This window comes from Talpa europaea, assembly GCF_964194135.1.
Source record: "Talpa europaea genome assembly, chromosome: 12".
Classification (NCBI taxonomy): Eukaryota; Metazoa; Chordata; class Mammalia; order Eulipotyphla; family Talpidae; genus Talpa; species Talpa europaea.
This window is the reverse complement of record NC_140079.1, coordinates 12,256,534-12,270,457: the sequence shown is the minus strand read 5'-3', so window position 1 is coordinate 12,270,457 and position 13,924 is coordinate 12,256,534. Positions and strand designations below refer to the sequence as shown.

At 41.3% G+C, this 13,924-nt stretch overlaps 1 protein-coding gene across 3 annotated transcripts in view; it reads right to left on the bottom strand.

Moving 5' to 3' along the window:
• Positions 1-13,924, bottom strand: part of ZC3H12C (zinc finger CCCH-type containing 12C) — a gene marked incomplete at both ends in the record, with an annotated part of 52,205 nt that overhangs the window by 18,554 nt on the left and 19,727 nt on the right. For 2 of the 3 annotated variants that reach the window (XM_084249405.1, XM_084249403.1), the window contains one exon: positions 2,424-3,166. In XM_084249405.1, the coding sequence (XP_084105531.1) occupies positions 2,424-3,166 (743 nt within the window). Of the gene's footprint in view, positions 1-2,423; positions 3,167-8,523; positions 8,548-13,924 lie in introns of those variants that run through there. The other variant, XM_084249404.1, reaches the window with a different exon arrangement.

Genomic DNA, 13,924 nt, shown 5'->3' with positions numbered 1-13,924 from the left:
TTAAGGAACAATAATAAAAACAAAACAAAACAAAACCAAAAACCATTCTTCAGCCAAGTTTTGGAAAGATTAAACAATGGAGAGGTTATTTTACTGCAGGACAAGTGCACACTTCACACCTCCATGACGATGAAGGCCATCTTTTACCATATCAGAAAGGATGGTTTGCATCCCAATAGCTCTCTTACCTCCTATAATCCTGCTTGAAACATCACTGCTAGATTATCTGTATGAAGTACCACCCTATTTTTGACATTCCCCTCCTGAATCTTCAGTTAGAGCCAAGTTTAAGTTCTCCAGTTTGGCACCGAAGGGTCTGAAAGATTTGGCTCAAACCATCTCAATTTCTTCTTGTCTTTCACTGACGATGAAAAAAGTATGGAGACACTGAAGTCAGTCCTATTTGGGCCTGAATTATGTTTTGCCTGGGGCAGATGATTTAAACCCTCATTTGCACATAAGTGAGAGAAAGATAATACTGCTTCCACCTGGAAAGGTTATTTTGAGGATTACACTTTGGTCTTTCTAGTACCGTATGCAGAATGACCGGCTGTCATCTACTAAAGATAGTGGCTCTCCAATTTCAGCAGGCGTCATTATTAGCGGGGATCCTGGTCACAAAAGGAGATGCCTAGGCTACACTCGGATCTGGACCTGGCAAGTCTCTGGAACTACACTGCCCAATATGGCAGCCATGTGCCACATGTGGCCACTGGGCGCCTGAAGTATGGCTGATCCAGACTAAGATATAAGGGTAAGATACCCAGTGTTCAGATTTAACATGAAAGGAACAATGTAAAAATATCTCAAGTTTTTTTTTTTTTCACTGATTACATGTTGAGGATATTTTATCCTAACTAAAATATATTATTCACATTAATTTTACCTATTTCTCTTAATATTTTTTTAATAGAGGCATGTTTTATTTATTTATTTAATTTATTTATTTATTTGTGTGTTTTGTTTATACATGCACTGGGTACAGTCAGAAGCACGGGAGGGTGAGAGAATTCACCAGAGCCAGAGCGGGGAGCAGAGCAGGCAGAAGGACCGAAGTACACTGCTGAGGGGAGCAGCGGGCGGCAGGAGAGGTCTGCGCGCCATGTGGGACCCTCCTCTGGTGGCTGGGGAGCAGCCGGGGATTGAACCGGTGCCGCAGAGGCCGCAGGCAGCTTCACAACCCAGCGCTCAACTGCTGTGCCACCGGGGAGGCCCTTCTCTTAACATTTTAATGCTGGTACCAAAAATCAGAAAATGACTCCTGTGACTCACACTGTACTTCCATTGAATAGCACTGATCTTGGGCCTCCTGGTGGCCTAGAGGTAAGTCTCATCAGTGCTATCACCCTCAAGGCACAAATCTGGCCTAAGTTCATCCCCGGCCAGGGAGCTGACCCACATGGCGCGCAGACCTCTCCTGCCGCACCCGCTGCTCCTCTCAGCAGTACTTCGTCAATCTGCCTGTTCTGCTCCCCACTCTGGCTCTGGTGAATCCTCTCACACACCCCTCCCACCCCCCACACCTCTGGCCTACACCACAGTTCCTCTACACAAAAATAAATAAAATTAAAAAAATAAAAAAAGAATAGCACTGCTCTAGATCACACAATTGTGGCAAGTTCCCCAGATGTGGTAGACATGTGATAGGTATCCTCTGACCACCTCTTGAGGAACAATACATGAAATTCCAAGCTCTCTGAAAGAGGAACTGGTGCCCTTATATAGCTTTCTTTTCAACCTGCTCTAAATATCGCAGACACTTCACTATACATTAATTGTAATGTGCTTTAAATTTTGAGCCATCCAAATCCACCCAAAAGTATTTCATGGGTGCTTTCCCCAGTCATTAAATAATTATTTTGAACTGCCTATCTTAAAGGGAACCAAAAAAAATATGTAACTATAGCTTGTGATTTCTTTCCAAATCAATAGGTGAGTTTCTTTAAAAAGGCCAAAAAAAAAATAATAAAATAAAAAATAAAGCACAACGAAAGTGTGGATTTTCCCGACGGTTGTTTGATTTCATGTAGAATAGCTTGTTTAATCGACTGGCTCCCCAAACTGTTGAATTTATCGAACTCAACTTCTTCATTTAAAAGTCGTGATGAACTTGAGGAACATTCGGTAATTTTTATACACTAGAAATGCAGCCACATGAGACCAATAAAGACTGATCTGGGATGGTGGGGGGCAAGGTGGGGCCTCCATTCGGGAAGACAGATGGGGAGAGAACAGGGGCGTGCTCTGGCAGGAGGGAGAAAGTCAAACGAGACACACAGGCAGGGAAATGTGCGCCAGGGTTGGGATGCGGCCCAAGCGAGGCCTGACTTTAATGACTGCGAGCGCAGCAGCAGCTCCACCGCCAGCAGCGCCCTTTCAAGAAGGCTCGGCAATCAATCCCCAGCGACGATTTCCCCACTCACCTCATCGCCACGTTGCTGCCGTCGATAACGATCGGCCTCAGATTCTCGCCGTCGTCCGTGGCCACCTCTTGCAGGGGAGACTCCGCGCGCTGGGCCTCCAGGGAGGCCGCCTCGCGCACGGCGCTGCGGGCGGTGCTCGCCGACGGCTCGGCCTCGCTTTTATTTCCCAGTTTGACGAGTTCTCCCAGGATGTCGTTGATTAAAGCCTCGGTACCGAGTTTGTGGAGCACGAGCTGGACCTGGTCTTCGGAATAGCCTAACTTGAGCGCAAACTCCAGCTTGGTCTGGTATTCGCGCACCACGTCGGGGGGCTTCTTCCCCTCGGGGGCCGGCGCCGGGGACTCCTCGGGCTGGAAGTCCTGCAGGATCTCGTTGCGCTTGAGGATGTGCGGCTCCAGCCCGGGAGACCTGCACAGCTGCCGGTGCGCCTTGGCCAGGAAGCGCGGGGCGCCCCGCGGGGGCTCGGCCTCGCCGTCCGAGAGCGCGCTGCCTTCCGAGTCCCCCGAGCTCGCGCTCTCGTCGGCCGCCTCCCTGGCGTCCAGCCCGGGCTGGGCTTTCTCCATGGCCGGCGGGTCCCCCACGGGCCAAGGTGCGGTCGTGCTTAAATGTGGGTCGGTGCCCTCCGCGTACAGGTGGCCGAGGTCGTGCCCCAGGTGATCCTTCAAGCCCATGAGGCTGTTCCGTGTGCTTGACTCCACCTTGCCGTTTTTCCTGTATTCCTGAACGCACAGCACCCCGTATTCCTAGGGGAAGAGGGGAGACGGTCAGAAGCTCACACGCCCTGGGGCCCGGGGTTCCCGCTACCTCCTCTTGGGCGGCCCCGACGGGGCGCACCTGCCACACCCACCCCTTTCCTCGGATGAAGGGGGGCTAGACTTCTTCAACTTCATTTATTGAATTAATGGAGAGGTCGCTGGTTTACAACGCGGGGCACGATCTAGGGAAACAGGTCTACACCGCCTCAGACAGCCACCACCACACCACACCTGGGGCGCCCTCAGCCTCCAGCACACATCACGGAGCCCCTCCCCGCCCCACCCCACCCCACCCCTGCCTCCCTCTCCAGCAGCCTCAACCCTGTGGACAAGTCTAGGGCTTGTTTTGTCAGGAACTGGTGTTTCTGCCCAGTTTTGCCAGAGCCCAAAACCCATATGCCTTCCCCACTGTTATCATGCTCCTCCTCATCCTTCGCGGAAGAGCTTTTCCCACTCCAAGAAAGGCCTGTGTTTCTACAGGGACCCGGGAGGTCACCACCAAGCATGTCTTAGATATGCTGAAGAGGCTGTGCACATCAGCTCTCAAAGAATTCATAAGCGTTTATAAATATTCTTTTAAAGAGAAAGCCACGTGGCACGAAAAACATTAACTTACTAGCATTGAAAAAAATTATCATTGATTTGGATCAAACTTAACAACAATCTAAATTAAAGCTGTTTCAAAAATATTTAGATACGGTGATGAAAAAGCACAGATTCCACAACAGCCACCAATTCCAAAGTGAATCCTAGTCCATTAAGAGATGACTAGGTTTGCCCTAATCTTTATTTTGTGAATATCGAACAGAGTAATAAAATGCAATTTTTTAGTGTTAAGCTATTCTTATTAAGAGGAAAATGGCCTCTTCTATCCTATGCACACTGATAGACAGTAGAGAAATGAAGCATTTCCAATAAAATTAGCAGCATAATTTAATTTAGCATGCTGAATAAACAGTGTTATCTTAATTTTTAAATTTTATGGCAGAAAATTACTCTGATATAACAGGTAATTAGTTAACCATTATCTGCATTTGGTTAAAAAGTCATCTTTTCTCCTACTTTTCCCTTATAGGAATGCTTTCACTGTTTTCAAATGCTTTTGCAGTTTTACTGTTTTCCTTGAAGTATATTGTTATTTCTCTACCAGGAATAGGTTAGCAAAATAAAATTAGTTTCTCCTGTGCTGCATTGTAAGGGCTATATTCACACCAGTAGTTTGCTTATTAAGGCAATCCCAGTGTTCTAACCACGAATAACATTACTCAGCCAGTGGTAGATGAATTCGAGATTGTCATAAAACGGCTATTTAAATAACCTGAAAAAGAAAATTGGAAAAACATTTGATTATAAGGCTCTTCTTGTCCCATTTACACTAGAAAGGGACTATTATATAAATGTTAAGAGAGAATGCTAAGTGATTTTCTAAGAAATCACAAATCTGAATGCATACTTGGTAAACTTATTAGTGTGTGAAGCGTTTTCTACATAATGAAATAAATTATATTAACTATGGTAAATACTAGAGCAAAGGACATGGAATCTTTAGCTCGATAACAATACGCTTAAAAAACTCCTTCAGGGTAGAACGCCCTACATGAGTTTCTTCAGGTTTTATCCCTTGAGAAGACAGAGACACTTAATATCACTGTTCTTCTAATATAGCATTCATTAGTTTTAAAGAAACATCAAACTCTCCTAGTTCCCAGTTGCACAAGTGATTAAAAGAAATATTTCCTAGGAGAGTTCTCTTTACATCTGCTCCATTATGAGGCTGTATCCAACTCCATTTTTTTTTTCTATTAATGTGGATATGCATGAGCCCAATTATTTAGAATTAAAGGAAGGGATTTTGAAAGCAAATCTTTACACTCAAGTGATTTATTAACTACTGTAATATACTGACACCATAATGCATGTAACAAATCACAACAGCATGCTAATAAAGGGATACAGTTAAAAGAAAATCTGCACTGTGGCCTTCCCAGAGCTACCACCCAAAGTATCTTCAACAAGGAAAACCTATTGGAAGCTGGGCTGCCTGGCAACCAGAAGCTGGTTGCTAAGCTGCACTCTCTTAACATGCCATCATGAATGCTAGCACAGTGAAAGAATAATTTGGTATGAACAAAAGCCTATAAAAGAGACTGGGACTTAAGTGCGTCTGGTTTACCCTCTGAGAACAATGCAGCTGCCAAACCAATCTGGAAGCTCCGACATCATTGTTCTGTAAACCCCACAATCTGCTCTGACTGCAGGAAGTGTATTTAATGGACAACATTTTTGATCTCCCCTGAAAAGTTTGGGTTTTGCATAAGTGCTGTTGTGAGATAATTCTTCAAGATAATGACTCACTGACCAAATCCCCGAATTGAATGAGGAAATATTATTTTAATATTGAACTGTAGGGTTTTTCTTTTGGACTGTTTTGAACATGATGAATACTTTATGAAAATACAGCCAGTGGGGAACATTATAATGAAATGTTGTTGAAAGAATGGGTGAAATTTTTCTTAGTTTTTCCCATTTTTCAAAGAAAACCAAATACTGTAAAGTTTTTAAACTATGAAGTATTTGCCCTAAAAAACTACATTATTCCTCCTATGTCACCTTCAGTCTAATAAAAAAAGTTGATGACACTACATAAATCTGCTCTGCTACATAATTTTATTATATGGCTACAATGATAAAAGAGAAAAAAATGAGATTATCAGTTGCTTGCTTTATGTATTAAATCATATAAAACTCACTGGTACACAAATGTACTTAACGAGTACCACCCACCTTTAACTTGTGATAATTCATATAATCTATATATACTACTAAAATAAAAAGTTAACAATAATTGGGCTAACATTATGTTAAGTAATTAAGGCTAAATGTAACCTTGACCCTACATTTAAAAAAATCAAAATCTAATTTTGTTTAAAAGATTCTGGTTGACCTTTTATTTTCACACTAACAGGCCCTGTTCATCTTCCAAACTTCATGGATTGGCTCAGATAAAGTTATCCAAAGTCTTCTTACCCTCCATAAGCAGTTAAATAATTTTTAGTTTCTATAAATTAACAGACCAAATAGGAAGTAGTACAATTCAGGGCAAATGTGTTTAGTTACCAGGCCTGTAAACTGTGTATTTTCTCCCTATATACAAATTTGAAATAACCTGATTTGCTTTTACCTGCATGGTAAAGATTTGAGTTTTAAAAATTGAATCCCTAAAGTGGTTCCTTACCTACTCATAATTAGTAAAATATTGCCCTAATATAATATGGCACTTAAAAAAAAAAAACTTGGCAATATCTTGAAATCACTCAATAATAATTTAAATGCTAGTCTAAGGATTTAAAAACTGACGAAACTGATTTCCATCTGCTGTAAAATAATGTGCAAAACTTACAAGCAATTATAAGAGATCTTAGGACAAAGGATGGTATAATCTTTAGTTTTGTTTGTTGTCTTAAAAATGATCAATATGATTTTGAAGAAGAAAACAGCAAAGACCCCAATAACTCACAAAATTTATTATTACATGTAAGGTAGAAAGTATTTTCTCCTACATTTGTCAACTATTTTGTTTAAACTATTTCAGGCTTTCAGGTTTTGCATTTATTCACATGCAAATATATCATCTTCAGTCAAGTATTAACTGGTAAAGACAATTTTCCTCTTTTCATGAAGAAGCACCATAAACAAACTTTCACGTAATAGACCAGAGGTTACCTTACCATACTAACTAATCAAAAACCTCCAAGAAATATGGCTTACCTTTCAAGCTTTCTATCAGGGAGCCATTACAATTGGCCTTTACATACTATATTCATGAACACAAAAGGTACTGGGGAAAAAAATACAATGATCTGAAGACAGATGTCTAAACTTAAAAGCGATACACTCCCTCCCCGTACTGTAATGGAAACAGAAATAGTTTTCCTTGCCAAAGAACTACAAAGTTCAAAAGTATACTATTTGTTGAAAAATAACTAAATGTTCATTTTGTAGATGATGATGAACTGCACCAAAAAGTTTTAATAGCTAAAAGGAAGCTTTCTATTAGATGGATGTAGGTTTATGATATAATGGCTATTTACTAGAAATTTGTTGCATATACACAGATCCCATTTAGTAAGTAGATTTTCTGAAAGGTTTCATTAGATGACTTGGATCATCTTTCATTTCAAATAAATAAAAAAAAAACTATTCTAAAGAGTATCCTGGATACACTTAGGATTATTAGAATTATTATTAGGATTAGGATTATTAGAATACAAACTTGGTAAATCAATGTATTTGTTTATAACACAAAGTTACAATACTAAAAAGTGGGTCCTGGTTATTATCTAAATGGTAATACTATGAGAACAATGAAAATAAAATAATGAATATGTAATAAATACCTACTGCTGTAGCCTCTGTGTATTTAATTACCATTGTATTTCAGTGAATGCGGGTGTCTGCACCCCCCCAGCTAACAAAGGAAGGATGTCCCTTTGAACAGATTGGTTAATGCTCTGGGGCAACAGATGTCTACTGGAACTGCAGGAGACCAGCAACTGGTGGCCTGCCCATCTTCTGAAAACTTTCAATAGACTTATGCATATGTTCACACAATAGGGCATGTGGTAGAAATGAAAACCTCCTTTTAACCCTTTATGTTCTTTTTTCCCCCTCCCAACTGAAAGATGAAAGTCTTTGTCTCCTCCTCCCTCGCTCATTACAGAACTCTTGAAAGCAATAGTTCTTGGAATGACATCTTCAATCTAATATCTGAAACTAATGCGGGGGGTGGGGGTTGGGGAGGGAGAAGAAGGTGGGAGGAAAGAAACTAGAAACTGTACATGAATACTCAAACTGCTGACAAAGCAAATGAATGCTTAATCATCATATTTAAAACAAGCTGTTTGAAACATCTACCTACATCAATCCATCTCCCCAAGCTAGATTTTTAGGACAATGGTAAAATATATCTAATTTTATTCTCATTTCACAGCACCTGGGTATGAACAGTGACATCTTGAGAAATGTTAAGAATTTGAGAAGACAACATTAAAATTCATCGCTTATCAAAGTATCAGGACATATAACTTATCTTTCAGTCCCAAAGGGGGGACGCCTTGCAATTGCTCACGAAGCTGTAAGCAGTAACTCCAGAATATGAAAATGTAAAAATCTGCTTCACGCACATATTTTACAGAGAGCATCTAAGTTTCTGTTGTTTTATTTTGGCACTGTGCAATAATTTGCAGGCTTTCTTTTCAGGTGCTTTCTATCTTTACAGCGTTTAAATTAATACTCTATTTAGGCAAAGTTTAACTTTCAAGGCATTAAGTAGCACAGATACTCACGTTAGCAGGAAAATACAAAGACATTGGTTTCTGTAGCAGCTTCAGCAGTAACTCCTTAACACAATTTTAGCTGCAGACTTCCAGGCAGGCAAGAAGAACAATGAATGGTTGAACAGATGGAATGGCAATGTCTTTGCTTAACCTATTACTGAGAGGAGGAACAGCCAATCATAGGCCAGAGAGCTCACAATTAGTTGGCCAGGCAGATGCAAGCCAACCTCAGCACCCTGCGTCAGGTTCGTAGGTTTCTAAGATAAGCAAGTTGATGTCATTCTCCGGGTCTGCCCCGGGCAGCATGTGTATTAACGAGGGTGTGCAGCAACAATAGGCCATACAAAGCTGACTAGTAGGCAGCTGCTCTATGAGAGCAGAGTCATTAGGGAGCAGGCTGCCAACAAGAAACACCTGGCTTGGGGAGAACTCAGCTTTCCTCCTTGTCTTTATAATGCATGAAGCAAAGAAACCAATTATATATTAAAGTAGTGAAAGTTGCATGTTTCCAAAAAGTTGAGGCTACACTCTCCTCTATTAGCCTTTTGTTCTTGAGAAATAAAGAAAATGAGGTGTGTCAAAGTAGCAATTAACTATGGTAGCAATGCCTTTGCTTTAACAGATGAGTTACTGGTGAAATGAGACAGAAGGTTAGAGTGAAATTATTCCCCTGAAAGAGAGGGGAAACCTAAATTATTTGTAAGTCTTGGTTAACTTGTTGCTAGACAATAAAACTAAAGGGAGGGTAAAAATAAGATTGCGGCAGAAAAAGGATTAAGAATTTGCAAACAGTTGATTTTTTTAAAGTTCACACTAAGCTTATACAGTAAGAAAAAACAAGTTGGGTCCAACTGTGCCCAGTGAGTCACCTGAACGACTTTCAGACAAAGGTGCTTGACTTCAACCTGCAGTCACCGCCACGGCTTGCCTTTTATCTGTCAGATAATAGCCGAAAGTCCCTTATCGGGGATGCCAGTTAGTCAGGTTAATCAACAAAGCAGATTCTTGCAGGATGTTTTAATATACAACTAAATACAGTGTTTGTATTTCAAATGATGTGCAAGATGTAATACTCAAATTTCAGTTCAGAAACAAGTTAACTTTACAAAGAAGAAAAACTGTGATGTTTTAAAGGCTCTGAAGTAGACAAAACTAAATGAGGAAGCTTGTTATCCCTGATTTATTTCCAAATCCCTGACTGCAGCACTTATAATTTATGGGCCTAAATGACCCATCTTGAGTGACCTCTGATCAGGAACAAAATGCAACTTAAACATCATAAAGTATTGTGGTTGGGAGAAAAAAAACAAAAGTTGTCCTGCCACCTGCCCATGTGATACAGAACCTACACGTGTGCACACACGTGTGTGTGCTCACTTGCCTCCTCTTTTCATGCCAATGCAGGTCACAATGTTAGGGGGAAAAGGATGTCCCAAAGCAAATTCCATATAGGCTTTGTGGACTCCACCCCCACCCCAGGTCAAAGCCAAAGACACTGGGAACTCCAAATCCCATCACCACCAAAGGGAAGGTGGCTGGGACCTGAGGGTGGGGTTAAGCAGCCAGGTGGATACAAAAGGCAGACACGTGGGCTTTGGGGGCTCTCTCCATTTTTGGGCTCTTGGCCAGCAGCAGCGTCCGGCCAGCTCTGAGAGTGACTTTGGGTTTCCAGGTCGTCGGATCGGGTAGGACGCATTAAAGACTTTATTTCCCTAAAGGACTGATCACAGAAATCTGCAAAGAGCTGATGAGACTCAACAACAACAAAGAAAATAATCCAGTCAAAAAATGGGCAGAAGAGCTAAAAAGAAACTTCTCTGAAGAGGAAATGCAAATGGCCAACAGGCATATGAAAAAATGTTCAACATCACTTGCCATCAGGGAAATGCAAATCAAAACTACCATGAGATACCATCTTACACCAGTGAGAATGGCACATATTAAAAAAACTAGCAACAACAAATGCTGGCGAGGGTGTGGAGAAAAAGGAACTCTTCTGCACTGTTGGTGGGAGTGCAAACTGGTCCAACCACTGTGGAGAGCTGTGTGGAGATTTCTGGACCTACTAAACATAGAGCTTCCATATGATCCAGCAATTCCACTCCTAGGTATTTACCCAAAGGACACAGAAACATCAATTCCAAAGAACACCTGCACCCCTATGTTTATAGCAGCACTGTTTACAATAGCTAAGCTTTGGAAACAACCCAAATGCCCAAAAATAGATGACTGGATCAAGAAGATGTGGTACATATATACCATGGAATATTACTCAGCATTCAAAAAAGATAAAGACATGCAATTTGCAGCAACATGGATGGCGCTGGAAGGGATCATGCTCAGCGAAATAAGCCAAAAAGAAAAAGAAAAATACCGGATGGTCTCACTCATAGCAGGAATCTAGAAAACTTAAATAAGGGACCAGGAAAATGAATAACTATAAGAAAGTGAAAATCAAAATCAACAAAAAACTATGAACCAGAGACACTTTTAGGGGGGCGGGGGCGGGAGGGGAGGGATTGGGGTCAGAATGGGGGGGCTGCAATTGTATGGGGAATATAACAATAAAATTTATAAAAAAAAAACAAAAAACAAAAACAAAAAAAAAGGTATTCTTGGATTTTCCAGGTTGGCCAAAAATATTCACATGGACCCCATACAAGAGGGACTATAAAAGGAGTCAAGAGGTCTAAAGACAGCAAAGAGATAAGAGAAGGGGCAGTTGGGGTGATGTGCTTTGAATAGAACAATGAACACTGGAATGCAAGTGATCTCTGGAAGCTGGAGGGCAAGGAGATCAATATTCTCCTAGAGTATATGAAAGGAACCCACCTACATGTGACCTTGAAATTAGTGCGGTAAAACTGGTCTGACTTCTGATTCCATAAATGCAAGATAATAAATTTGTGTTGTAAGTCACTACATTTTTGTAATTTGTTAGGGCAACAACAGAAACTAACAGACATGGTTTGTTTTGTTCCCTGCAGAATCCATCCTGCCTATATCTGCCTAATGCACAGTAAAGAGTCTAATAAGTATTTTATAGAACAAATAAATGGAAACCATGTGCCAAAATTTCCTTATGGGGGGACATGAGTGGCAGAGTGATTGACGCTGAACATGAGGCGGTCTGTAGTCGAATGCCCCACTTACTTTAAAAAAACCATAAAACTCCCTCCGTTGTCTTTCGCCTTTTTCTCTAGTGGGCAACAAACCCTTGTAAAATATGTGTTGGTCCTCCCCTGGTGGCGCAGCAGTTGAGCGCTGGGTTGCGAAGCTGCCCGCAGCCTCTGCAGTAGGGGTTCGATCTCTGGCCACCACAAGGGTCCCACATGGCGCGCAGACCTCTCCTGTCTCGCCTGCTGCTCCCCTCAGCAGTGTACTTCGTCAGTCTGCCTGTTCTGTTCCCCATTCTGGCTCTAGTGAATTCTCTCACCCTCCCACGCTTCTGACTATACCCAGTGCTTGTATAAATAAATAAAAAAAATAAATCTTAAAAAAAAAGAAAAAAAAATAAAGACTTTATTTCCCAATTTTCTCCCTGAGTTGTACATTTTCCTTATTTCCTTTTCTCTTGTAAATAAACCTTTTATTAACCCTTTGGTGTGTGTCTGTAGTAGAGTATTCATAAGTCCCTTTAAAGCGCGCGGGTGAGGACCCACAGCCAGGAACCCGTTTAATATTGGGGTTGCTCTATAACAACAAGAGTGAGAGCAAAAAACTGCTCTTAAAATATAATTTTCTGGTAAAGGCTGACTTAGGAGATAGGAGAGCCTAGACTTTACCATTATATAATCAAGAACTCTAAAGACATAAAAGTTGTTGAAAGCCTCCCAAGCATCCTAAATCCTCCTCCCGTCACACACAAATTCAGAGGCAACTCATACTTGGGATCATTTGAACAGAGTAATACTGGTGGGGACCCTTGACCGGGTCCTTACTGTGCCCACTCATATATAAATGAGACCTTCTCTAAGAGGAAGGGCTACCTATGTGGCTAAACATTTCCAATGATCTCACTGTAAACATTCTCCGCCTACTAAAAACCTGAAAATTAGTGTTTCCAGAAAAAAACTAAAACATAAAATATATCATAGATCATCAGTTGTCTACCCATATCCTTCCTCAAAAGAGCTTAATATTATATGAAAGTATGTGATTCCAAAAATGTTAGAAAACCTGAGGATCTGAAAATGTTTGCATTAAATATAATGATTAGGTTCTGAATGGCAAACTAATTTCTAAAGCTAGAACTATTCTTTTTCTGCAAGATTTATAATGACGTTTTTGCAACAGTTAAGTTCATGATGTACTTTCATAACCTATAAACTCATTAAAGATCAAGATAAAGCATCTCTAGTAGTTTACTGCAAATTGCAAATAGGATTCTTAGGCAAGCATATGAATATTGCAGACATAAAGTGAAAATTTTTTCTTTTCTTTTTTGGGGGTGGCTTGGGGGTACTTTCTTCTAAAATCTTGTGAGAAAAAGTATCAACCCTGAAATGAGTAAGAAAGGAACATCAAGGTCAGTAAAGTGAGCTGCTTCTCGCGAAACCAACTTTCATTAAGATAAAAATGAGCAAACATACCTCCATGCAAAGTAGTTACAACTAAAATCGAATAAAATTTAGGTTCAGATCAACCAGAAAGGCATGTGGTCAATAGCTATGCGTTCACATTAAACCGATTTCTTTTGCATCTAAAAAGGAAACGCCTTAGTGGGAATTGACAGTCTTTTGTTTTCCCCTGGGTTTTCTTCCTTCTCTTTATTTCTTGCTACTAAAGTTCCTACTTTATAGCTTTAATTCTGGAGGAGGAAGAGGACTCCTCTCACTAATTCCTGCTGCTGTGAACACACAGTGAGAGTGAACTACCCAGAGCCTGGCAGGAGGTCTGATACTAGCACTGGATTAAGCTCTTTTGCAAATAGCAAATAAAGGCAATGATCTGCAAAAGCTGATCAGTTCCTGCTGGGGTGTTTAGACTATCACTGCTGCTGGCCTTGGCTGTTAAGCACCTTAAAACATCTGTAGGTGAAAAGGTGACCCCAGGCGGCAGTTCTTAGGCACAAAGTCCAAGCCCACCTCCCTATGCAGAGTAAACTCTAACAGGGATGCTGGGGTGCTGGACCCTCCAGAGGCCAGGTCATCAAGGCTGATCATTTGTGACAGCAGAAAACAGACAGTGTAACTTTAGGAGGCGACTAAAATCCGCCCCTGCCAAGAGTGCGGGGGTGGTGTTGCGCATTTGAGGTTTCCCGCCTCTCCGAGAGGAGCCTGTGGCTGTGTCCAGGCAGGGAAATGAGACCCAGGGGCTACCGCATCAGTTCCTGTGGTCAGTGGTGACCCAAGTCAGTTTCCTGGTAGCATCCCCCTCACCTGGATGGGTCCCTCCTTTCATCAGGACA